Genomic DNA, 24669 nt, shown 5'->3' with positions numbered 1-24669 from the left:
ACATGTCGACACTTAAATAGAGTGCATTATGTGTGGGTTATTTATAAGTTTCTTATTTCTATCAATATTCATTATCGATAAGAGAGCTCTTGTGACTTAGTTACCCAACTTCCAAACTGGCTCCATATCAGTGCATTTGGTCTGGAGATTTCTGCTAAAAATTGCTCAAGGTAATATTTACCTTTCTCATTTTAGCCTGAACTGCAAGGTTATAGTGGCTGAAAATAGCAGCTGTTGATCCACATGGGCCTTGATGGCACAGGGGTGGATTAAAGACCAATAGCCCAGATGAGAACCCGAAGGCTGTCATGGTTTAAAGTCCAGTGTCATGTCAGTCAAGGATTACTCCCACCATTCACACTCTCTCAAGTGTTCTGGTTAACAGGTTGAAGATGCAATAGAACATTTCTTTTCGGCTTATTTTTGGCATGTCCATTCAGCTTTATGGTGAAAATATTAATTGAGTTAATAAAGGAAAGAGTTTATTTAAACTTTAATGGAATGCAGTTTCTCTATTTGTATTTATTTCTATTCTACAGTTGTTTGCAATAAAGGCACACATGTGTCTCTATTTTGTATATGAAGTATTCCCACATGTGCTCTTCCCATACTCGATAAACGCATGTGACTTTGCGTCACAATCTTATCTTATTTTTTTATTACAAAAAAAAAGGTAGGCATCTTGAGAGATGTTAATGTGTAACAACAGAAAACACAAATCAATGTAAATCAGTATTAAATATGTAGCCTACATCCTTATTACAACTCCATTTTACTTCTTTTTTATTTCAATAAAATTTCTTTTACATTTTTTTTTTACTGAGTAAAGTTAATTTGAAGGTTTCAATAGTTACCTCTGTTCAGTACCATTAGTTTAACTGCTCTATTATTTTGTGTAAGTGGCACTAAATCGCTACTTTAAAAAATATATTGTATTTGAAAATTCCTAGCTGTCAAATAAAAAAATTAAAAAAGCACTTAAAATGCTTAATTTTGATTTAACGAATTTTTATTTATTTATTTATTTATTTGGAACATGATTGAATGTTTTCTGGCTGATCATAGCTGTGGTTTCCATAGTGTGGAAACCAAACGATTAAATTACACCAGATGATCCGTGTTCACTGCTCTGCTAGTCTCCTCGGATCTCTGTTTTGATTGGCTACACGGTGTCCTGAACTCAATACACCATTGGTGTTTTATTTCTTGCTGTTGCGCTCTTGATCCCTTCAATCCCCCAATCCTTATCAAAGGAGCACGCGTTGTATCCGCAGCGGACATTCACGAAGCCTTTACGTATCTATTAGTGCGTAGACGCAATAGACGTGAACGTAGCGCTGCTGAGCGCTAGTCAAACACACACGCAGGTGGGGAGGGGAAGCGCATTGTTGACAGGTGGACGGAAATATTTGTCCGATCGCACAGAGAAGATATGGATTTAAATAAAACGGTGCTGTGCGAGAGCCTGATTATTTGGGTAAGATCCTGTCTTTTAGTTTAGCTCTAAGGTCCTTGGAATCAGGAATCGTTTATTTATCTACGATCAGATTTTTGAAGATAGCGTTACCTGCCGCAGGTAGTCGTTTCCTTTGGACACCATGGTCCAAAAATACCGGAAATAAGACATGATGTGTGCACTTGCTCTTGTAAACCAAACGGGCCCGGCGGTGCATCATTACAACATTAAAAAGCGCTAATTTCTCCAAACGCAACCCATCCAACACGCGACACCAGTATATACCAAAATCATAACGAAAACAGACTCAGAATGCTGTTAGACATGTAAACAACACCAACAGTCACCGCCAACTCCATCCTCATCCGATTTAGGCGTCAAATCTGGTTAGCTAGAGTATTTGTGGAATGTGTCTTATGCAATCAGATATTCCCTGTCTCAGTTGAATATGATTGCGTTTTGATTTTTGATCGCGGTATGTGACCGCATGCGGCGCGTGCTCGCGCTCCTCTGCATTTGATCCATATCTGTGTTACACTGCGTTCACACTAGGTCCTCTTCCGAATAGTTTTTTAAAATGACATAAGATGCAAAAACAAACTGTCTTTCCTGGATCATATTCTCTAAACTTGTGGTGTCTCTATAATATAATATTGTCATTCATAATGCTGCAATGAATGATATGTCCATGCTTATAATGATTACCTGAATAGATGATTACCCATATTTTAAATCCGTTATTTGTTGGCTAAAATCCCAGAGTCCCATTTCTATAGTGTTTTCTAAAGTATTAGAGCTGCACACCCAAATTTGCATAATTTTATATATATATATATATATATATATATATATATATATATATATATATATATATATATATATATATATATATATATATATATATATATATTATTTATAAGTTACTGGAGTTTATTAAAAAATGTAATGCAGTGCAAAAGATCTTTATTGAATATAAACCTTAACAGCATGATGGAGCATTTTGTTCATGTTAACTGTATTCTTCTTTAGTGAAAATGCCTTATTATATGTCAAAGCAGATTGGATGGCAAAACTGAGATGTACAAAACATCCGGGATTTTCAGTTAAATATATTACCCTGTTGCACCAGTTGAAAGCCTTTATTGTAATAATAGAGGGTTTTCCAGGTGAGGATTGACAAGTTAATGGGAAACTAATAATTAAATCAAATGTAAAATTAACCTTTGAGCTGTGCTGAAAATCCCTTTTCCAAGTTTGTTGTTCCCAGTCAAAAATGACCAGCCTTTTAAAAATTGCTTGGATTTAATGTTTTTGTCACCTTGGATCTTGGATCCAATCAATTATTATTATTTTTTTACATTAACATAAGCATGGGGAAAAGCAAATCCTCTCTGTGTCAGAATGACCGCACAACAATTAACCAAAAATGAACAAAGCTTTTTTATTAATTACAATTAATAATAATATGACTATTATTAATGTGTTGTTAATTTGTTTTATGTATTAAGAATATCTCAGTCACTGTAGTGTATGATTGTTAATTATTATCCTGTATACGCTTGTTTCTTTTTTTTATGTGTGGCCTCAGCTGCAAACCTTCAAACCCGCAGCCCCCTGTAAGACAGTAGAGGATCTGACCTCAGGGGCAGCCATGTCTCAAGCCCTGCATCAGATGTGAGTGTGTTTACATTTACTTGACATTTATTCAGTGGAAGATGCTTTTATCCAAAGTAACTTTTATTGCTTTCATTGTATTTATTTGATTATAACCATGACTTTGATGTTGCTAGTGTCATGTACTACCAGTCGAGCTGCAGTGTTTCTTTGACTCCTTCATTCACACTTTACTGTGTTTTACATTTCTCACTCACCCTTATTTTGCCTTTCCCTATTTGCTGTACTAAATCAGATTAGTTTTTTTCCAGGTCAGCATTACAGATTTATATCTCAGCTTGTCAGTGTGTGAATATTTTATGACTTGAATTGAGTTGTGGGCAGTCCGCAGAGTCATATTACCTGAAACGTTTTTTTGATGTATATATTTTTTGCTGAATAAACATTCAAGTGTAGAGAAATTTAGAATATGTTGTTATCAGACAGTCTGGAGAGCCTGAGAGTGTGACGTGATTCTGATCACATTAAAGCAGGATGGGATTGGAACAAAATGTATTTGATTTGATTCGACCAACTGATTTGAATGAAAGCATCTGAAAGTTTCTGAATTAGATGAGACTGAACTGCACTGATCAATATATTTCAATTACAGAGATCCTTCATGGTTCAGTGAGAGCTGGCTGGCCCGCATTAGAGAGGATGTTGGAGATAATGTGAGACTCAAGGTAAATATGTTTTTCTTTTAGGCCCTGGTGCTTAAATCTAACTTGGAGAACATACAAAATATAATGTGTTAGTCAATGCTAAAGTCTTTGATTCTCTTCATTTTTACAGATGAACAACCTCAAAAAGATCCTGCAGATGATGGTTGATTATTATAATGAGGTGAATGACACGCTAAGGTTTGGTTTATTAAAATGCTTGCCTTTCATCAGACACAAAGCATTCTGAATTCACACATGCCTACAGTCAAATCAATTTCTAATTCTTGGGTGGTATAATGATATAACTGTGTGAATGCCTGCAAATTTGCTCATTTTTTTTTTCAAAGATACAATGACCATACCTAATCTGATTAATTCTAATAATGAATATGTGTTATAATCACTCTGTGTTCAGGTTTTGGCTCAGAAGATGACAGAATTCCCTCTGCCTGATCTGGTGCGTGTGGTAGAGCAGTTTGATCAGGTAGAGCTGGGACGCCTCCTACAGCTCATCCTGGGGTGTGCAGTCAAATGCGACAGGAAACAAGGTAGTTAGAGGGATAGTTCACCCAAACCTTTAAATATTATTTGTTATTATAATTAACGGCTGTTTTCCCTGTGATGAGTGTATATATAATCATTTTAACCCTGTGTTTTTTGTTTAGAGTATATCCAGATAATCATGACCTTGGAGGAATCTGTACAGCATGTGGTGATGACTGCTATTCAGGAGGTCAGATTCATTTTATTCAGCTTTTTTCATGTGGTCATATGTATTCTTTCATTTATAATGAACAAAAAGGAATTTCAAAGCTTTTTGTATTGGTTACAGCTTATGAGCAAGGAGAATGTGTCTCATTTAGGAACAGAGCATCTTGGAGATGTTGAAGAACAGGTATGAAATACAGACATATAACATCATCATAATGTCAGCTGAGAACGGAAGAGTATTGATATTGTTGTTAGATGTAGTATTCAATGCTGCTGTTTTTGGTAGTTAAAAAAAGCCTTGGAGGATCTGAGTGAAGTCATGGCAGAGAGAGAAGAGTTGGCACAGCGCTGTCAGGAGCTCGATGTCCAGGTGAGATTCCAGTTTCAGTAAAACAGCTGTCAAGGGGTTTTGCATTAATCAAGATACAATAATATTATGAATGTTAAAAGTCAAGTCACATTTATTTATGCAGCAGTTTATATAATACAGATTTCAAAGCAGCTTCACGGTAATACACAGGAAAATAACAGTGTTAAAAATGTATCAGTTATGAAATGACTCATTTGTAAAGCAGCTCTTTAAAAAACAGCAGTGTCATTATTCAGCTCAATTTAGTTGACTTAATTCAGTTCAGCAACCATGTCATTGTAGCAAAGTTGATCAATTATGAGCTCAATTCCACTATAAAGCTGCTCTACAACTGTAGATACTTTTGTTAAGATTGTGACAAAAAAATTTCATGCATAGAAACCAAAATAGCATTCTATTATTATTACTTGATTTAGATATGAATATATACAGGTGCTGAAATATTTACAAGCTGCCTACATAAAGGCATTAGTCAAAGAAATCCAGAGACAGCATTAGTTTTTGTGGCTATGTTTGCAGACAAGTGTCAGCATCTCTGTTTTCTGCTGCACCATCGTGGATGAACAGATTTTGCCTTTGAGTGCAAGTGTTTTTTGTTTGTCTCTGCAGAGGTTGATGTGTTTTTAGCTTTACCAAGAGGTAAAGTAATTTGTCATGTACAGTGTTTTATTAAATATTTTTGGTATATATTTCCCTTTTGGAAATTGTGGTAAATTTAGTACATTTAAAGGTGTTAATTTTCATGTGCACACAAATGGGTTAGAAATTCACGTGTTGCTGATTCTTGACAGATTGAGTTGTAAAAGTATCCATGACTTTTGAGAGGTAAGTCTAAACAAATGCATGATAACCTAGCCTAACTAAAACTAAAAGACTGCGTTGCCACTAACCAATCTAACCACTGAAAAACTGGTCTTATCTGGGGGTTTTGTGTGGCAAAAAAGGTCATGGGGTCAGTGCTGAAATTACTGGGTTATATATTAGCACACACTCTAAAACGAGAATAAAATCCATTTGCTGTTGGGGTGTGAAAGATTTAACATACTTAACATGAACAGTGGATTTGTTTGACTTAATTTGCAAATTAAAAAAACAATGAAAGTTTTTTATTTTTCTTTAGCTGGTTTATTTCCTTTTTTGGTAAGTAGTTGGGCAGCATTTTTTTTTTAATTGCAAATCTCTTATAATTCACAAAATAATGAAAAAAACTTTACATCATGCTCTGTACATACATTACTATTCAAACGTTTGAGGTCAGTAAGTTTTTTTTTTTAAGAAAGTCATTATTTTATTCAGCAAGGATGTGTTAAATTGATTTAAAAAATTCATTTATAATGTAAAAATGGATCACATTTTCCACAAAAAATATTAATGCAATATAAAAAAGTGTTTCTCAGCATATTCAAATGGTTTCTGAAAGATCGTGTGACGTGAAGGCTGGATTAATGGCTGTTGAAAATACAGCTTTGCCATCAAAGGAATAAATTGCATTTTAAAATAAATTAAAATAGAAAACATTCATTTTAAATTCTAAGAATTCTTATTTTTGATCAAATAAATGCAGCTTTGGTGAGCATGGGATACTTCTTTCAGAAACTTAAAAGATTTTACTGACCCCAAACATTTGAACGGTAGTGTAGATCGTACAGTACAACTCTACGTACAATTCTATGTATGTTCAAATATGTCGTATGTAGGTCATACATGCCTTGACACATTAAACATCAGGCTTTCCAGAAAGCCCTGATGTTTGACCTTTTGCCCTTTGAACAGGTGACAATGCTACAGGAGGAAAGGAACAGCCTCCTGGCAGAAAACGACCTCTTGACTGATCGATCCAGTCAGCTTGATATGTTTGATAACCCCAGCACTCCATCAGGGAGGAAGCACAGCCAACTACAGCTACAGCTAGAACAGCTTCAGGAGGAGAACTTCAGGTACAGCTTTATCTGACTACAAGTTCCATCATTCTCCATATCCAAACTAACTGGTCAAATATTATCTGCAACTTGCTTGATATTAACCTGCTGATGTTCTGAATATTGTTGTGGATGCATAAGTAGACAAGCATTGACATAATGAACCAAGCCTGGGTAGAATGCCTCCATTTAAAATAGCTTGCAGTATAAATAATGAATGTGTAATAACCAGACTTGAGGCAGCTAAAGATGATTACCGCATCCACTGTGAAGAACTGGAGAAACAACTGGTGGAGCTTCAGCATCGTAATGATGAACTGACCAGTCTGGCTGAGGAGTCGCGATCGCTTAAAGATGAATTAGACATATTAAGGTTTGCGCTAGATCATACATATCTTAACAAGTCGTTTTTACCAGTATCTTCTTTTGGTGTTTTGGGAAGTTTTATGATTGATTTGTGTTTGTTTAGGAACTGCTCTGACCGGGCAGTCAAGCTAGAGGCCTCTGTTGAGACGTACAGGAAGAAGTTAGAAGATTTAAGTGACCTCAGACGGCAAGTCAAAATTCTGGAGGAGAAGAATATGACCTATATGCATAACACAGTCAGCCTTGAAGAGGAGCTACGCAAAGCTAATGCTGCAAGAACTCAATTAGAGACATACAAGAAACAGGTATAAACATGCTAGCAGTTTTATTTTTAAGAATTATGAGAAAGATTTTTTTATTTTTTTTTAACCATCACATCATGTTTTTTTAAGAAATAATAAGTTTATTCGAAAGGATGCATTAAATTGTTCAAAGACTGGAATAATTGCTGCTGAAAATTCAAAAGATAACCATTACATTGTATTTGGAACTTCAGGGCCAGGAGCTCCACAGGAAACTGTCTGATGAGTCCCGTAGGGCTGATAACCTGGCGTTCGAGATGAAGAAGTTTCAGGAGAAATATGATGCTTTACTGAAGGAGAAAGAGGTAGACCGGCACATTCACCCTGCAATAACTCATACAAATGCCAAAACCTTGGGATAATTGTGTTTCTGTATGATTCATCAGAGGATCAGCATTGAACGGGACACTCTCAGAGAGATTAATGAAGAGCTGCGATGCACACAGGCCCAACAGGACCAGCTATTACAAGCTGGTATGTTTGCAGACCCCACACCTAGAAATGTTGCTCATGAATCGGAGCAGGTAGGCTCTACTGAGTGCGAGTGCAGTTCCTCCACTACTGAGGAGCGTTTGGCTTAGCCAATTTAAATTCAGTCAAATCTGCTAGTTCAGAGGCAGTACAGGCTGTTACATTGATATTCCAACCACAGTGCAGCCTTGAACCCAGCTCGAGTGATCTGTCTGGGTCACTTCACAGCTCAGTAAACACAGACTAAAAAAGTCGTTTTGAAGATGGTATGAAACTTGAACTTGTGTATATTTCACGCTTCACAGGAAAGTATCAAACAGGAAGTCCAAACCATGAAAACCTGGCAGCTGAGATGTTGCCCATTGAGTACAGGTATGATATATATATATATATATATATATATATATATATATATATATATATATATATATATATATATATATATATAGGAGGTAAATCATAAAGATTTATTTCTGATTTAATATGTTTCAAAATGTCATTTATTCCTGTAAGGGTAAAGTCGATTTTTTTTAACATCCATGATCTTTCAGAAACCATTATATTATTCTGATCTAGTGCTCAAGTAACATTTGCTATCAATATTGAAAACAGTTGTGCTGTATAATATTTTTTGTAAAAACTGTGATAATGTTTTTTAATTGAAAGTTGAAATAAATTGTGTGCTGAAAAGTCTTCATAATTGGTAGTCTGATCAATAATGAGTTAAGAACGAGTTGTTAAAATGGTTATTACTACTGTTTTAATATCAATAGCAAGACTAGCATAGTACTGTAGCATGCCATTCTGAACCTAATGCCTTTGTGATTCACATCTTTAGTGCATGGAAAACCATTGAAGGACTCCTTTATTTGTGTATGCTGATTGTATATGTCTGCTTCTCCAGGGAGAAGTTCATCCGTCTGCAGCATGAGAACAAGATGTTGCGATTGCAGCAGGAGGAGTTAGAGAACGAGCGTGTAACTGAGCTGCAGGAGCAGCTGGAGGAGGCCCGGCGCGCACGCAGCCAGCTGGACACTGAGAACAGGTACAGATTGTCATAATACATCAAACATAAACTGACCATACTGTGCAGTAGCTTTTCTACATATAAACATGCCCGTGTGAGAATGTGTTGTGTTGTTTTATATGTATTAAGGTTAAACAGAGAAAGAATTAGTGAGCTCCAGCAGCAGGTAGAGGATCTGCAGAAGGCCTTGCAGACGCAAGGAACCAAACCTGAAGATGTAAGTGTGTGTTTGAGCCACTTGGTAGTGCTGTGTTTGCACATTTTTGGTCAGTGCTGCATGAACATTTAATTTGCTAAATGATCTGGTCTTTTATTTCTTTCTGATAGTGATGATACTGATAGTGATGGTGATACTTTTCATTAAAAGCCACGTTGCTTGTTTCCTTTCATACAGTCTCATCTGAAGAGGAAGCTGGATGCCCATATGTAAGTTTAGCCATTTAAGCAAATTTGTTTTCTTTGTTGTTTTAGCTATGTTTGAGCATCTTATGCTCTTTCTGAAATTGATGGTCCTTATGTTATTTTTTCCCCCCTAGGGTGCAACTGAATAAGGCACAAAATGAAATCATGAAGAAGAAAGAGCTGTTGGAGGACCTTCAGCCAGACGCTACTCAAACCAGTTAGCTTCTTCATTTTGACCTAACCCAATATTTCACCCACATTGCTTTATGCTTTTCATAACCTCATAGACAAAACTGAGTCACACTCACCCACTCAAACCATCAACTTTACATCAAACTGTAAACTTTGATGCCCATGATCTAGAGTGATGTTATGATCCTCTTTGAGTAAGACACAAAATCTTTAAAGTTCCTCTCAATTTTAGAGATAAATGTCACTTTTAGGTGTGAAGATGGATGAACTGATGGCAACGCTGAAGAAGAAAGATGAAGACATGAGGGCGATGGAGGAACGATACAAGATGTACCTGGAGAAAGCCCGTGATGTACTTACATTAACTTCAGCTCTTAAATACTTACTGTCTATTTTTTCTTATGCTCTGGTCTGTGTTACCATTTTGTAGCCAGGTTTCATCAGCCAGTATATGTATTCTTGCCTAATTGTAAGCTCTTTTACAAGCTCTGTTATATAGAGAGTTATTACCTATATGTTCCAATGATAATACATATCATGTGTTTCTAAGGTGATTCGAGCTCTGGATCCTAAGCTAAACCCAGCCTCAGCAGAGATCCAGTCACTGAAAGTGCTGCTCTCTGAGAAAGAGAAGAGGATCATTGCTCTGGAGGTAGAGCAGCCATCACTTCTCTGTTTTACATGTTATTTACATCTAGCAATTTCAGACTTACTTTCTCACTCACATCTCATTCTTTTTGTTGTTTCTTTCTCTTTTAACTCCTGTCCGTTCTCATCCTCCCTTCTTTACTCAGCGGGATTGTGAGCAGGCCAAACTGAGGGAATATGAGGAGAAGTTAATTGTGACAGCTTGGTATAATAAGGTATGATGACACGCTTATAGTGCATGGTGTCAATACATGATGCTGTTTTTTATTCAGTTAAATTAAAGATCCTATAAGCTATTTATTTGTTAAAGATTCTGCAATCTATTTGCAATCTATTTATTTATTTTTTTGTTTGTTTATTCCAATTAAAGATGCTGGATTAAGCTGTCAATTAAATATGCTATTTATTTATTTTTTCATCTGTCAATTATAGATGCTGTAATTTAGTTAATTATGTCAGTTAAGGATTCTGCAAGCTTTTTTGCAATAGAGAACGCTGCAATATTTCATTGTGTGTTGGTTGATTAGTAAAGGAATGTTACTCAAAAATGTTCCTATTGAATTGAAAACTGAATTAGTTGTTTTGAAACATCTATCTCAGTCATAAGTGTACACTCTGTAAAGTTTAAAAGAAAAAAACTTTTTTTCTTAATTGCCACCTTGCTGAAAAATCAACAGTTAATTGCTTTGTGTTCACAATAATTGTATTTTATTTTTTGTCATATTGTGAAAAACATACAGAGTTTGAATTACCAGAAGTTGGCAATGGAGTCACGGCTTAGCGGGCGATCCAACTCTCTAGCGCCGCCCGGCCAGTCCTTCCTGGCTCAGCAGCGGCAGGTGACCAACGCCCGGCGCACCATGTCAATCAACGTGCCTGCCCCTTCTTCCAAGTAACCTTGTCCTGAGTACCTCCCAAACTTCCTGCTCTTCTCCTCCTTCCCCTCACACTTACACTCAAGTGACCTTAAGTACACTTCTAAACAAGGGGACAAGCATGCCATGACGAACGTTAGCGTGTCCCCATGTGATCACTCTCTACACTTACACATGTATAATAATGTACATAAGGGGCTGAACTCTGATGAAAGATATTCATTCAGTACACTATGACGTACAGTAGCAGGCTTTTTCACTTTCAGTACTAAACAAGCACCTATAACATTCTGCAGCAGGGTCATTTCTGAACCAGCATCTATACTAAAGGTCACAGATCCATCTTTGTCAAGCTCACCCAGACTGTGCAGGAACAAATGCATTCAATGCGTCCTGTAATGGTAGCATGCATGCATTTGCTAGAAATGACTTCCAACTATACACTATGCAGCCGTGGAATATATTTGTAATCACGCAGGTATGTCTTATAAAACATTGAAAGTATATGCAGACTGCACATTTTGCCCTAACCAATCAAAATATTTAGATCAGGATGACGATGTGTCTGGTGCTGGACACCAGATTTCTTAGTTTGTTCCTATTACAATGACTTTCTCAAACAACAACAACATGCATCGAAACATTAAAACATTTAAAAAGACATGCATAATAATCACTTTAATTGATTAAATCTGTATCCAGGTGCTTCATTCGGCCAGTTATGGTATTTTATATTCAGTTGACTGTGATAGGACTCTTGCATGCTCTTTTAACAAGCAGAGGGGCCTTTTATAATGTGTCCGGTCTGTAAAAAAAGACCTCAAGTATCAGGATTTGAACACCAGCACAGAATTATATCAGGCCATAGGTAACTGCTGTGACTGCTTTGAATGTGTTGTATACCACTCATAAAAAAAAAACATGCTTGACTTGAGAAACATAGCTGCATTGTGAAATGGCTTTTGCTGTATTGTGAAAATCTGCCCCTGCTTAGGTTGATTGAGTTGTATGCTAATAGACTAACCGTTGCGTTTTGAAATAAACACTCTGTTTGTGTTGGGAGATAATAATAATTCTGTTTTAAATAGTAAGGTTCATCATTACGGTTCTGATTTGTCTTTTCCGGTGTTTTATTCTACTAGGCTTTTTTGGCCTGTGATGGGTAAATGCTGTTGTTTTTTGAAATGCTAATATGTATGTATGGTGTGTTCAAAGGAAGAAATCTTAAATCTGTGTTCTCAATTTTATGACCACTGTCATTGTTTGTGTGAGATGATAAATAATAAGAATGGATTCATATGGTGTTAGAGTAATATTTGGAGTTAAAGAGCACTTGCAGCCTTCATTTATTTGTTATGAATAAACAATACTGTTTTGCAGTACAGCCTTGCTTGCATGTTGATAACCCTACCTTTTGAAGTCTTTACTCATGTCTCACCACTAGATGGCGACTAATTTAAATATTTCATCAATTTTGCAGTCCCGCAATGTCACTAGTGGTGCTGAAAGAGGACACAAAAAAAATCCAACAGGAACATATTGTGACGTGACTATGGATTTCAACATTGTTTATTATCATGACAAAACCTTGTTTATGTGTCTTTTGTTTCTGTTGCTATGTATTATCTGTCACCTTAAAAATCTTGAACTTTATCCCCTTGACCCCACAATCTGAAATTGGTTCCAACAGGTAGATGATTCTATAATGTTTAACTTGTTCCAGTGACCTTTTCTCTATTTTTTTCTAGGGCAATGTAATGTTCATCTATCACGCTATTAGTTTTTATAGACTAGGCATTACTAAGCAGGTTTATGCATGTTTGACATATGGGAACTAAATATGTATTCTCTCACACCCATTAATTAATCGAGAACTACTGAAATTTTACTGAGTCTGCAAAAGAAAGGACATCATCTTCACTGATGTTAAACATACATTGTCATATTCAATGACATTAGTATTAAATTGGTTTATAATATTGTTGATTTATTGGTATAATAGAATCAGCGTGCCGTTGCATGGATCTTGAAGGGGTGTGGGGTGCGTGTTACTCCTATCACTCCATCAAGATTGAGTTTCTCACCCTCTGCTGCTGAAAATCGAAATTTTCTGAACAAACTGACAAAGAAAAGGAAGAGTTCCATTCTCGCGAGCTGCTCCCCCAAACAGACCCTCTTTCCTGTGACAGAGACACAGTAGTATTTATTTATTTATTATAATTATTTCTTTATTTATTTTCTTACTGACCCCAAACTTTTGAATGTTAGTTTAAATAATTAATAATAAATAATCTTTTGGTTCTTGGTATTTTCAATTTACCTGCAGAAAAGGGCATGAATGCGTCCCGCCTCACAAACTTGCCCTCTTTGTCTAAAAAGTGCCCAGGATTGAACTCGTAGGGTGTCTCCCATTCATTCTCATCAAAGAGAACAGAGTGCAGTATGGGTAAAATTGCTGTACCCTGGTTGAAACAATAATGTGACAAAATACACCATTGATCCTTTTTTGGGAACCATTTTTGTCAGTCAGCCAAATTAATAACTTTTGGAAGTGATTACATTTTTAAATAGGAAAATATTGCTGATTTGAATTCTATCTGAATAAATTAACTGAGTATCACTAACCTTTGGGATGAAGCTCTCTCCAAGGGTTGTGTCTTTGTCAGCCATCCGCAAGCCATTCATTGGTACAATTTCTCCGAATCTCAGGATCTCGTGGATGACAGCCTCAGTGTAGGGCATGTTAGCCTTGTCGGCTATACTCGGCTCCTTTGAGCGTCCAGTCACTCTGTCGATCTCCTCCTGAACTTTTTCTACAATTAACACCATATATTAAAATATCAGTTACGTATGAGTTACTACTTATATGCTTAGTTTATTTAAATTCACCTTGTACTTCTGGGTAAGTGATGAGGTATATGAGACCCCAACATAATGCAGTGGATGTAGTTTCGGTCCCGGCCAGAAACAGGTCTAGAACACATGGAATGATGTTCTCTTCATCAAAACCATCTGTTGTTTCATGTGGCTTCTGGTCAGGGATGGAAGGAGTAAAATAATTTGCTGTATTCCTACAAATACATGCAAGTTCAATAGGCTAGTTTGTAGTTCTCCTGTCATTTTAATAGTTGTATTACCTTCATCATCTCAATTAGGAAGCTGTCGATGTAGTCTCGAGGCTCTGAGGGATCCAGTTCAGCCTTGTGTTTGACAACAACCTCTTTAACGAAGGCTTGCAATAATTTGTAGTTACTGAACATGTCATTGTGTGGCCCAGGAAGATGCTTCATGATGGCGGGAAATGCTTCATAGAGCTGAATGTAAAACATTTTTATTCACTCATGTGTCTGTACTAGTGCTGCATGACCAGAATTAATTACGAATAGATATTTGAAGGAATAGCTCACCCAAAAATTAAAATTGGCTCAAGATTTACCCAACCTCAGGTCATCAAACATGTAGATGAGTTGGTTTCTTCTTCTGAACAGAAGAAGAAGAGTTTTGAAACTAGGTATCAGTTGCTCACCAATGGATCCTTCTAACGGCACCCATTCACTGCAGAGGAGCCACTTGATAATAAAATACAAAATTTCTTCAAATCTGTTCTGATGATGAAACAAACTCATCATGGACTGAGGGTGAGCACATTTTCATTTATTTGTTTATTTAACAAATTTCACGAAGACAGTCTTGTTGTTGTTTATGGCCTTTGTGGTATTACATAAAGGACAATTATCAGAAAGAAAAATTATTTATTTACCTGTCCCCAAATGGACCCCTCTAATTGAATGCTTTTAGATATGTATTTTAGCATTGTCCTGAATTGGTGGTTTGCATAATCAAATCTCTGGCCGAACACCATTTGACAGATGATATTGGAAACCGCATTGTTGAACAGGATTGTTGGGTCAAAAGCGCCTCCTGAGAAGGACAAAAACTAAATGAGTCCTGTTATTTACCTTAAATTGATTCTGATACATGCAAAGCTTTGTGTACCTTTCTGTTTGTCAATCTCATCTAGTAAGAAGCGGCTCTCTTCACAGATGGTCAGCTCCATTGTTTTCTTTCCCAACCCAAAATTCCTCAGTGTTGACAGAGCAAAACGTCGTTGCTTCTTCCACATTTCACCATTACTGAAGAAGAGTCCAGCTGTCCGGACACGAAAAATCAGTATATAATCGGGTTTCATAGGATACTGAAAGTTTAGGACCTGAAACTTTTTTTCCCCAAAAATAATCAGTGAAAGTATGTATGTAAATGTCAGAAGATGATGATCTTATAATCTAAATATTAAATGAGCTGTGTTATTTTCTATATATTTTATGCCATTTTTTGCAACCGTTATAGCAAGCTTTAGGACGTCTAAACAGTTTGGGACTATTAAAAATACTTTTTTAAATATTTATTTTAGAAATATATAACAGATCCAAATTATGTAACTATTTGGGTTTCACAATTTAAAGGAATGTTTATTTAAATGGACTTTGGTTCTTCAGATTCACAATAAACAATGCTTTTTCCTGAACTCTTGTGATAGGTCGGTATTATTTAACCTACCATTGCCCGAGTAGACTCGCCATTGTACTGGACTGTAGGGCCGATCCACAAAGTTTTCAGCTTGAGTCACCAGGGCCTCCTTCACCAGTTTATAACCAGTGATGAAGACCACTTTGTCTCTGCCTAATCGCAGACTGAATATATTGTTGTAGGCATGGCCTAGCTGTGAGAACAACAACAATGCAGAAGCTTGTGAGTGTAACTAATGCAAATCATTGGGTTCATAAATATTTTTTGTCAGCAAACTGCAAGCATGATCTAAATGTCATAAACACCATATCACGTAATCTCTTATCTCAATATTGTATATATATATATATATATATAGAAATAAACATTGTCCTGTCCTATCAACCCAGAAGTGTCAATATTGTCTGCTCACCTTTGTCAGATATATATGCGGCTCCTTCGAGTTAACGTTGAAGACATTTCCTAGGAGTGGAAGAGAGAAAGGGCCACGTGGGTAATTTGGTGGGTTTCTGTTCTTCACATAGTCTGCCACCAAGAGAAATGCCACTACGGAGAGCAGTAGTCCTCTAAAATCGAGAATCTCGAGAACTGAGGTTAGCACCATGACAGGCGAAGAAGGAAAATGTGAGGTTTGCAGAGTGTATGTTGAACAGGCAGCCTTTGTCCATCTGTTCAGCCTGCCACTCCCCTCATACTTCTCTCAATAGATGTAATGTTTTAACAGAAAATGGTCTCGGAGTTACATAACTTCTTGATGGATTAGATTATTCTTGTTGTGTCAGAGATTTTTGAGTGTCAAATGTATGTCAGCTAATATGTTCATTAATTTTAATGGGGCATCTTCCTCAGATTGCGTTATTATCTGCAGAATGATTGAGACAAGCAGTGAGGTGGACTATTGGAGTTTATACCTTGCAGGTTCACTTTTAACCGTGCTTAACTTTTGCCATAGTGTTAATGATTGAATCCTCCCCACTCTCCCACATTCATTCAGTGCTATATTTGCTCTTTGATTTGCAGTGTAAATAGGGGACAAAAGATGTCAGTGCAAAACACATGATCCTGATAGTTCCAAAACACTTTCCATACAAAGCTGGCAGTACCAGTTCATTTTTTATAGCTTTCAAATCAATCAATAAGGTGCACTAATGTTCACTCAGAGAAAGTTTATGTGTTGGTTTGAAAATGAGATGTAAAATTGCAAAATCAGAAAGATACATGACTTTATGAATTCTTCAATACAGGCAGGTTAAAGGTAATAAAACAACAGAAAACAACTATGTGTCTCCGTGTGTGAAGATGTTTAATGTTTTTTAAAGAAATATCTTATGCTCTCATAAGACATTAATTTGACATTTATTGGATAAAAAAACACATTAAATGTATCAAATTAGCGTAATATAATTATATTTACACAGCACACACACTAAGCAATCACAAAGAAGAGGGGAAAAACACCTAGTCATCAACCATGTATATCGAAGGTGTGGCACCCTACAGAAGTAATAATAGACTGGCAAGAACAAAAAACGTATGCATAATCAATAGATGTTGTAGGAGGGAAAGAAATAATGCATAAAGAGCTACAGTAAACAGAGGTTCTGAAAAAGGTTCCCACATTTTAACAACTGTTCTGTTTTCAGACAGAACAAATTATTTTCTTGTGTAGACAGGAAGTAAGTGTTTAAGGCCAAAGCACATTTCCTTGTGTTTATAGTACAGATCATAATCTATATAATGGTGTTACAGTCTGGCAAAAAAAAAGAAAAAATTTACATAATGTACACTTTAAATGATTTTGTATTTGTATTATTTATATATGCATATAAAAAAGTCCCAAATAAACATAATGAAGCTGTGGGGGATATTTCTTGCATAAAATTTGCACTGCATTCTCAAACAGTAGGATTTAGCATCTGGGGTGAATGCAGAGCTTGTATGGCAGAGGGGCTTGTGTGAAGCCCACCTGGCTCTCCAGACTGGTCTCCTCACCAGGAGGCTAGGGTTAAAAGACGTCTGGGGTTTCCCACTCATGTTTGTCATACAGCACTGATGTCAGATTAGTGATTATATCACGGTCTCCTTAGTTCAGCACAGGGAGTGGTTATAATAATTATAGAGTGCTATTTAAAACATAATAAAATGTAAACATTACAATTTTAATGTTTAAAACATTCAAAGACACAATTTTTTTTTTACACTTTTGGTTTAAAATAGCTTCCTAGCTTTTTGTCCTTTATTGCAGTTCTAGCCATACTGAAAGACACAAGGTTTGCTTTTCTGAGCTTTCATGTAAGCAGAACTGCCTTTGAATTTTGATATTTTTTCTAAGACCATTGGCAAATATCTGTTCTTGTTTCATTCATAAACTCACCTCATTTTGATCAATTCCACAAAAAACAAGGCTTCTTATTTTATGTCATTTTGCTTTTCAGTCAGGGGTCAGCGTCAAAGACAATGGAAGAAAATTGTGTTTAGACCGGCTGTACAATCAGAGAGGAAGTTTTTCTTTACATTCAAAATAATTAGCATCCGTATTTTGCACCTATTGAGCAAGACTTTGCTTATCTGCAATAAAACTATATAAAATAATCACCAATTATCTTGCTACTTTAATTCCATATATACAGTAGCTATATTATAAACAAATATTTTGTGTTTCCTTTCTTTAACACATTGGTTGTCTTATTGCTATTGTTAGAGTTACTTACCTCTGCCTTTTTCAAATAAAGGTGAAACAGCGCAGTCAGTGAAGGTTTCCCCTTGAGTGATTAAATATAGGAATAAAAAAATGATATTATTAAAGGTCCTGGTGTAATATTTGCTGGATTTTTATGTCTGTAAATCTATAAGCAGCAGCAGTAAACAATCACAAACAAGCAGCTTTTCAAATCCAGGCACTCATATAAGGAATATAAAACCATGGCTGAGTCTATGGGCTGCTGATTCCTCTGAGGTAAACCAACTTATTTTAGACAGGCTGTTGTGAATAGGGTGTGTTTGTGTGTGTGTGAGAGAGTGCACGAGTACTATTTATCTGAAAAGAGAGAGTTAATGTGGGTCTCAGCACCAAGAGACCATTTGAGCAGCTTGGGAGACCTTATGTAACCCTGTTACGTAATCAATGTTTATGCTACTTCATGCTACTTCATGCTATAGTTTCCAACAAAAACAGAGCCTCAATTCAACCTCATTGTGAACCTTCTGCATTCCAAATGAATCTCTACCAAAAACACGTCATACATAATGACTAAATTACACAGCTGAAGTACAGATAAGAACTTCTGTGCAATCATGACAATGCTAAAGTGTTTTGCTTGGACGACATGTTTCTTAATGCATAACAGTACAGAACACTCCAGCTAAAACATGATATAAACGTTTGAATATTTTGGGTTCTTGCTTCCCCAGGGCTTTTTGTTCCTGGGTAGTCAAGAGGGTTGGGGAGGTAATAAGACACCCTTGTTTTGCTCTCTTCCTCTATTCTCTGCAGAGACTTTGTAAAATGTAATGCATGCCTGATATGTGCTGCTCCATTTTCACAGTCTGAGAAGTTTGTAAATGTAGATTTTATCACAATGTTTAACACTGGGTAGAATTAACACACTCTGAGATTTGAAATAAAGGAAAGAAAAAGTAGAAAAATTACCATTTCGGTCTTTCTACTTAAACATGTTTAATTAAACGTGTTACTTGACATTTATTTGTCATTATTTCTGAAATGTACTATCAATTTTTGAGTGGAAATTGTTTCTACACCATTTTTTTTAATATTCAGAAATAAGTGTTGATTGAACAAACAAACTTGTTAAAAATTGACAAATTAATGTGTACATCAGAGAGGGACATTTGTCCTAAAAGCACACACATACAATCTAAAAAGGGATTTTGTCCCTGCTATGTGTTGACTGTACACTCAGTGTTTCAGACTTCAAGAGGAAGAGGCCTTTCATAGTTTTGGGGTCGCAGGAAGTTACATAATACCCCGGCTGTTGTTAAGCAATGAATCTGTGACATTCCTTTACTCAGTAGTTAAAGTAACTCAAAGAATCTGTCTTTTTATATGAAACAATTCTAGTCATCTTTATTGTATTTTTTTTGCATGAAACAGAGATGTAGGTGTAATTTATTTACATGACAAATATGATTATTTACACATCCGTAAATCATTTAGACAGAGCATTAATTCATGAATCAATACATATGCATTTGTACAGTACATCAAAATCATTAATACATGTATTGATACATTTACACGTATACATTAAAATCAAGTGTACAACATTGCAACAATAAAAAAAAAATTAAAAAATTGTGGAAATGAAATGCTAACTTAAAGATAATCATCCAGAAACACATATCAGAAAAAATACTTTGTCTTATTTTACTTTGTTTTGTCCTAACGTGAGGACACACATATACGGTAGGGAGCAGGAGCATATGTGAACCATATCTCGCCAAGTAAACTGGGTTCCTCTCCTGGACATTTGGAGATGGTGAATTGCTGCAGCAGGGAGGTGAAAAACAGGAAGAGCACCTGACGAGCCAGCTGCTCTCCCACACACGCTCGCTTACCTATAAGCAGATGACATAGAGCAAAATTAAAAATCATATTGTGGCATTGCCAAGAGAAATCCTGGCAAGTAACTAACTACAACTATTGTGATATTATATAATGTAAATTTTGGTATTTTTGTTGTATAACAGCCTGAGACTTAATTCATTCAAAACCACTCATTGTTTTGTAAAAAAAAAATGTAAATTATACATTATTGCATTAGTTTGTTTTTTATTAATTTATAAAACCAAATTACCCTGTTAAAAGTGAGTGTTTGTTCTTCTGTATTTAACACTATTCCACACACAAAAAATAAAAAATCACACACTGAGAAGTTATATGTAAATGTTTATAAAACATTACCTGATGAAAATGGCATGAAGGCATTTCTCTTCCGAAACTGGCCATTTTCAGTCAGGAAGTGTCCTGGGTTAAAGGTGTCTGGTGTCTCCCATTCGTTTGGGTCATGCAGGACTGAAGACAGGATTGTTGAAACAGCAGTGCCCTAATAAAGAGAGAATGAAAACTGCTGATCTGGGTAGCAACAGACAATGGCTGATTGACATAAGAAATGTATGCCGATATGAGATCATTGTCTATATGTTTTTAAATGCATGTATCTTCCAATCAAGAATAGACTAGACTAGTCTTGAATAGAATAGAATAGAATAGAATAGAATAGAATAGAATAGAATAGAATAGAATAGAATAGAATAGAATAGAATTCCTACCTTTGGAATGAAGTATCCTCCTAGTGTTGTGTCTTTAACAGCTTTTTTAGGGAATCCCATTGGAACAACATCTCCAAGTCTTTGCATCTCATGGATTACAGCATCAGTGTAGGGCATATTAACTCTGTCAGCCAAACAGGGTTGACGCGACAGTCCAATCACCCTGTCTATCTCTTCCTGGACCTTTCCTGAATGGGAAATACAAGATAGTTGTAAAGTGGTGACAATATGTCTATTCTTTAAAACTGACCAAACCAAACTCACTCTGTGTTTCTGGATATTTGATCATAAAAAGAAGACCCCAGCGTAATGTAGTAGCAGTGGTCTCTGTCCCGGCCTCAATCACATCCAGGCAAGTTATCACTAACCCTTCTATGTTAAAACCAGCCTGGGGGTCACTCTTTTTCTATGGAAAAAAAAAACATGCTGAATTATTCAAAATTCATATTCAAAAAGAAAATTCCACCTTTAGCCTACTTACTGCACCTTTTCCATCTCAGTCAGATAATTGTCTATTAAGTCACGGGGGTTTGAAGAGTCCCAGTCCTCTCTGTGTTTAATGATTTCTCCTCTCAGGAAATTTGTGATCTTCTTATAGTTGGAAAAAATTGTCTGGTGGGGGCCAGGTAAATATTCCAATAGCCGAGGAAACACATTGTACAGCTGTAAAAGATGACATTATAGGTGATGAATACAGATTTTGAATAATAATTAACTCACAGGACGTTAAAATATGAAACTAGTGTTTAAGGATGCTATTATGAATCAGTACCTGTGCTCTAGGAGAGCCCATTAACTGAACGCATTCAGTGTCAAGACGCAGGATACTTTGGTAGCATTCATCATGATACTCAAAGCGTTGACCAAATATCAAAGAAGCAACCGTATTTGAGACAGCACCGTTTAAGATAGCCAAAGGGTTGAAAGGTCCTGTTTGAGAGAAAAAAAAATGGATTTATATTAAATTGCAAATTGGTGTCATTCTTCTTTGCCCCAGTAAACAAAGATTCTCCTGTTAGTAAGATATTTACACCATACCCTTTTCTGTCTTAAAGGCATCACAAAGGAAGACACACTCTTCCTGGATCCTGTGCTCAAGGCTTTTCTTCCCCTCTCCAAACATCCGCAAATGGAAGGCAGTGAACTTCCTATGCGACCGCCACAGGTATCCATTACTCATTGATATACCTATATAATAATGAAATCTGATTATCATTAATAAAACATCACCATCTCCTTCTGAGAATAAAAACTGGTACTAAGCATTAAGGTCATTGTGGTCAGTGCACTTACCAATTGCCTTGAAAACTTTGTGAAACAGAGGGACATTTGGACGCTCAACAAAACTGTCAGTCTGAGTAATGAGGGACTCCTTTACCATTTTATATCCAGATATGATTACCATTTTCTCACTGCCCACTCTTAAGCTGAACACCTTCCCATAGACTTCAGCCAACTGAAAATTCAAATTTTTTATTTTATTTATATCAATCAAGTCCAGAAACAAGACAATAAATAAAATCATCATCTAAAATTGCTTTAAATAGACAAACATGCCAATTAAAACCATATGAATTGAGCTCCCACCTTAGCCATGGTCCTAAAATCCATCTTAGTGAAGACAGTTCCCAGGAATGGCAGAGGCCAGGGTCCTGGCGGGAAATTGGAAGGATTCTTGTTTTTGATCATATTTACAAGGAGCAGAAATACAAAAAGGAAAATGATCCAGCTTTTAAAATCAAAGCTGTCATATATCAAGTGCAGGATCATGGTTGTAGAGGAATGGCAGATGCTCTTTGTCTTATTTGAGCTCTGTGGTTTGTAAATGATCATTGGTATAAATACTTTTGTACAGGACTGGGAGATGTAAATACTGGAAGGGAGGAGTAGAGAGATATTACATATCTCTCCCTGAAGGTGGAAACCCTATGGAAACAGGTTTATCAAAAGTAAAAGTTTGATGATAAGCACAAAAGATATTACAAACACATTGACTACATCACAGTGTGACCTGACATGTTGGCATCTGCACTTGAGGTTTAAAACTACGTTAATACTTTAATGTTAATACTATGTTAATTTTTGCAGCTTTGATTGTACATATACATATAGTAACATAATTTGGCTGATCTTCATCTTTTTCCATGTTTTCATATACAATACATTGGTACAATCTTTTTCCATGTTTTCATATACAATACATTGGTACATTTTAATATGTACAATAATTGCAAGCTCATTGCTGAGTTCAAGGGTGAACATGAAGAATTATTAACTTGAATCTAAGAATGACATGCATGACTACTGCAATGACATTGCATTTTTAAAACTGGGTGACAGAGATATTTATTGCGACAAATGGTTTGCCCATTTGTAGATCAGAACAAATAGGCATTGGTATTAAAACAGTGTGAAGATAAACCACCACTATAAAGCGTACTTAATGGTAACAAAAATAATGAAATCTTACATACTTGGTTGTAGGTATTCTATCATAACAGATATCCATAAACATGCTACAAAAAAAATTGTACACTCTAACGTGAGGACACACACATGCGGTAGGGAGCAAGAGCATAAAAACATATCTCTCCCTCCAAACTGAGTTCCTCTTCTGGACATTTGGAGATGGTGAATTGCTGCAGCAGAGAGGTGAAGTATATGAAGAGCTCATGGCAAGGGAATCCCAGTGGAACAACATCTCCAAATCTTTTCATTTCATGGATAACAGACTAGGGCATATTAACTCTGTCAGCCAAACAGGGTTGACACAACTGTCCAATCATCCTGTCCCAGGGGGAACTCGAAGGATTCCTATATTTGATTGTATCTCCAAGCAGTAAAACAATGCATAAAATGATCCAGCTTTTAAAGTCAACGCTTTCATTTATTAATTGCAGGTTCATGTTGAAGAAAATGGCACATTCCCTTTGCCAGAGAATGTCAGAGTACTGAATAGGCTATTTGCAATTTATTAATGCTAATGCTTGACTGGGAAACATGGTCATCGTTTCAAGTAACAATGCAACTGGCAGTGAAACCAGGCCCTGCCTTTCACAGAGCGACCACAGACTTCATACCTCTCCATGCTTAGGAGGCCCTGCTGAAAAAAAAGTAAGGAAAGGAGATGAGAAATATCCCAGGAGGGTAAAACAGACTCTTACTAATATATCAATATTTTGAACGCATACGTTTTTCAAAAGAATCTTTCATAACATTGGATAACCCTTATGAAAATTAACCATGGTTTTACTACAAATAAAACCAAAAACCATGGTTATATAGTTAAACCATGGTAACCACAAATTAACCATGGTTTTGCTATATTAACCATAGTTTAACCATGGTATTTGTAGTAAATTTGTAGTACATGCTAAAAAAACATGGTTATTACAGTTTTACTATAATTAAACCATGGTTAATTTTCATAAGGGAAATTAACCTCATACCTTGTAAAAAGATATTAAAAAAAAGATAGGCTATAGACCCCTTAATCGCCTACGTCACTGTGACGCCCCGCTCTAGCTGGAGGCAAAACATAAGGCAGAACTCATAGCAGGCACGCTAAAAGTTTGAGGTTTTGACTTTAAAATGTCGTCTTGTTGTGTTTTTGGCTGCCAGAATAGAAGGAACAGCACTTTTGGTTTAAAACTAAAGTTTCACCGGATCCCGGCCGACATTTCTTCACAGAAATCAAGAAGACAATTGTGGTTGAATGCAATACGGCATACAGACTGGACGGAGACGATCATAAATAATGCTCATGTTTGCAGTGCACACTTCATATTAGGTAAAA

At 36.1% G+C, this 24669-nt stretch overlaps 3 protein-coding genes across 3 annotated transcripts; 1 reads left to right on the top strand and 2 right to left on the bottom strand.

Annotated features, from left to right (window-relative positions):
* The first annotated feature begins 1317 nt into the window (after positions 1 to 1317).
* LOC132092497 (protein Hook homolog 1-like) lies at positions 1318 to 12436 on the top strand. Its single transcript, XM_059498748.1, has 22 exons — positions 1318 to 1477; positions 3045 to 3130; positions 3723 to 3795; positions 3905 to 3955; positions 4190 to 4322; positions 4440 to 4507; positions 4607 to 4669; positions 4772 to 4855; positions 6629 to 6792; positions 7007 to 7147; positions 7244 to 7445; positions 7637 to 7747; positions 7829 to 7916; positions 8219 to 8285; positions 8818 to 8958; positions 9070 to 9157; positions 9335 to 9366; positions 9477 to 9559; positions 9786 to 9886; positions 10085 to 10186; positions 10329 to 10397; positions 10923 to 12436. The coding sequence occupies exons 1-22, from the start codon at positions 1433 to 1435 to the stop codon at positions 11076 to 11078; spliced, it is 2148 nt and encodes a 715-aa protein (XP_059354731.1). The 5' UTR covers positions 1318 to 1432; the 3' UTR covers positions 11079 to 12436.
* A 158-nt stretch (positions 12437 to 12594) lies between these two features.
* On the bottom strand, positions 12595 to 16306 carry LOC132092498 (cytochrome P450 2J2). Its single transcript, XM_059498749.1, has 9 exons — positions 15997 to 16306; positions 15615 to 15777; positions 15054 to 15206; positions 14818 to 14978; positions 14195 to 14371; positions 13947 to 14088; positions 13683 to 13870; positions 13378 to 13519; positions 12595 to 13237 (listed from the first exon to the last, which is right to left on the bottom strand). The coding sequence occupies exons 1-9, from the start codon at positions 16186 to 16188 to the stop codon at positions 13062 to 13064; spliced, it is 1494 nt and encodes a 497-aa protein (XP_059354732.1). The 5' UTR covers positions 16189 to 16306; the 3' UTR covers positions 12595 to 13061.
* Positions 16307 to 19976: 3670 nt separating this feature from the next.
* Positions 19977 to 22663, bottom strand: LOC132092499 (cytochrome P450 2J2-like). Its single transcript, XM_059498750.1, has 9 exons — positions 22461 to 22663; positions 22167 to 22329; positions 21912 to 22061; positions 21646 to 21803; positions 21360 to 21536; positions 21138 to 21279; positions 20874 to 21061; positions 20506 to 20647; positions 19977 to 20159 (listed from the first exon to the last, which is right to left on the bottom strand). The coding sequence occupies exons 1-9, from the start codon at positions 22641 to 22643 to the stop codon at positions 19984 to 19986; spliced, it is 1479 nt and encodes a 492-aa protein (XP_059354733.1). The 5' UTR covers positions 22644 to 22663; the 3' UTR covers positions 19977 to 19983.
* Positions 22664 to 24669: the final 2006 nt, after the last annotated feature.

Source organism: Carassius carassius, chromosome 18, assembly GCF_963082965.1.
Source record: "Carassius carassius chromosome 18, fCarCar2.1, whole genome shotgun sequence".
In the NCBI taxonomy this organism is placed as follows: Eukaryota; Metazoa; Chordata; class Actinopteri; order Cypriniformes; family Cyprinidae; genus Carassius; species Carassius carassius.
Note: the sequence above shows the minus strand (reverse complement) of the source record. Positions and strands in the feature narration are given on the sequence as shown.

What these genes read in the sequence shown, in the direction of transcription:
- LOC132092497 (XM_059498748.1), top strand. Translation starts at nt 1,433, where the DNA reads ATGGATTTAAATAAAACGGTGCTGTGCGAGAGCCTGATTATTTGG. An exon ending in ATGTTGCCCATTGAGTACAG is followed by an intron (nt 8,286 to 8,817) that starts GTATGATATATA and finishes CTGCTTCTCCAG; the next exon opens with GGAGAAGTTCATCCGTCTGC. An exon ending in AAGGAACCAAACCTGAAGAT is followed by an intron (nt 9,158 to 9,334) that starts GTAAGTGTGTGT and finishes CCTTTCATACAG; the next exon opens with TCTCATCTGAAGAGGAAGCT.
- LOC132092498 (XM_059498749.1), bottom strand. Translation starts at nt 16,188, where the DNA reads ATGGTGCTAACCTCAGTTCTCGAGATTCTCGATTTTAGAGGACTACTG. An exon ending in TGAGATTGACAAACAGAAAG is followed by an intron (nt 14,979 to 15,053) that starts GTACACAAAGCT and finishes TGTCCTTCTCAG; the next exon opens with GAGGCGCTTTTGACCCAACA. An exon ending in AGGGGTCCATTTGGGGACAG is followed by an intron (nt 14,372 to 14,817) that starts GTAAATAAATAA and finishes TTTTACATTCAG; the next exon opens with CTCTATGAAGCATTTCCCGC.
- LOC132092499 (XM_059498750.1), bottom strand. Translation starts at nt 22,643, where the DNA reads ATGATCCTGCACTTGATATATGACAGCTTTGATTTTAAAAGCTGGATC. An exon ending in TGGGCTCTCCTAGAGCACAG is followed by an intron (nt 21,537 to 21,645) that starts GTACTGATTCAT and finishes CATCTTTTACAG; the next exon opens with CTGTACAATGTGTTTCCTCG. An exon ending in ATCTGACTGAGATGGAAAAG is followed by an intron (nt 21,280 to 21,359) that starts GTGCAGTAAGTA and finishes TTTTTTCCATAG; the next exon opens with AAAAAGAGTGACCCCCAGGC.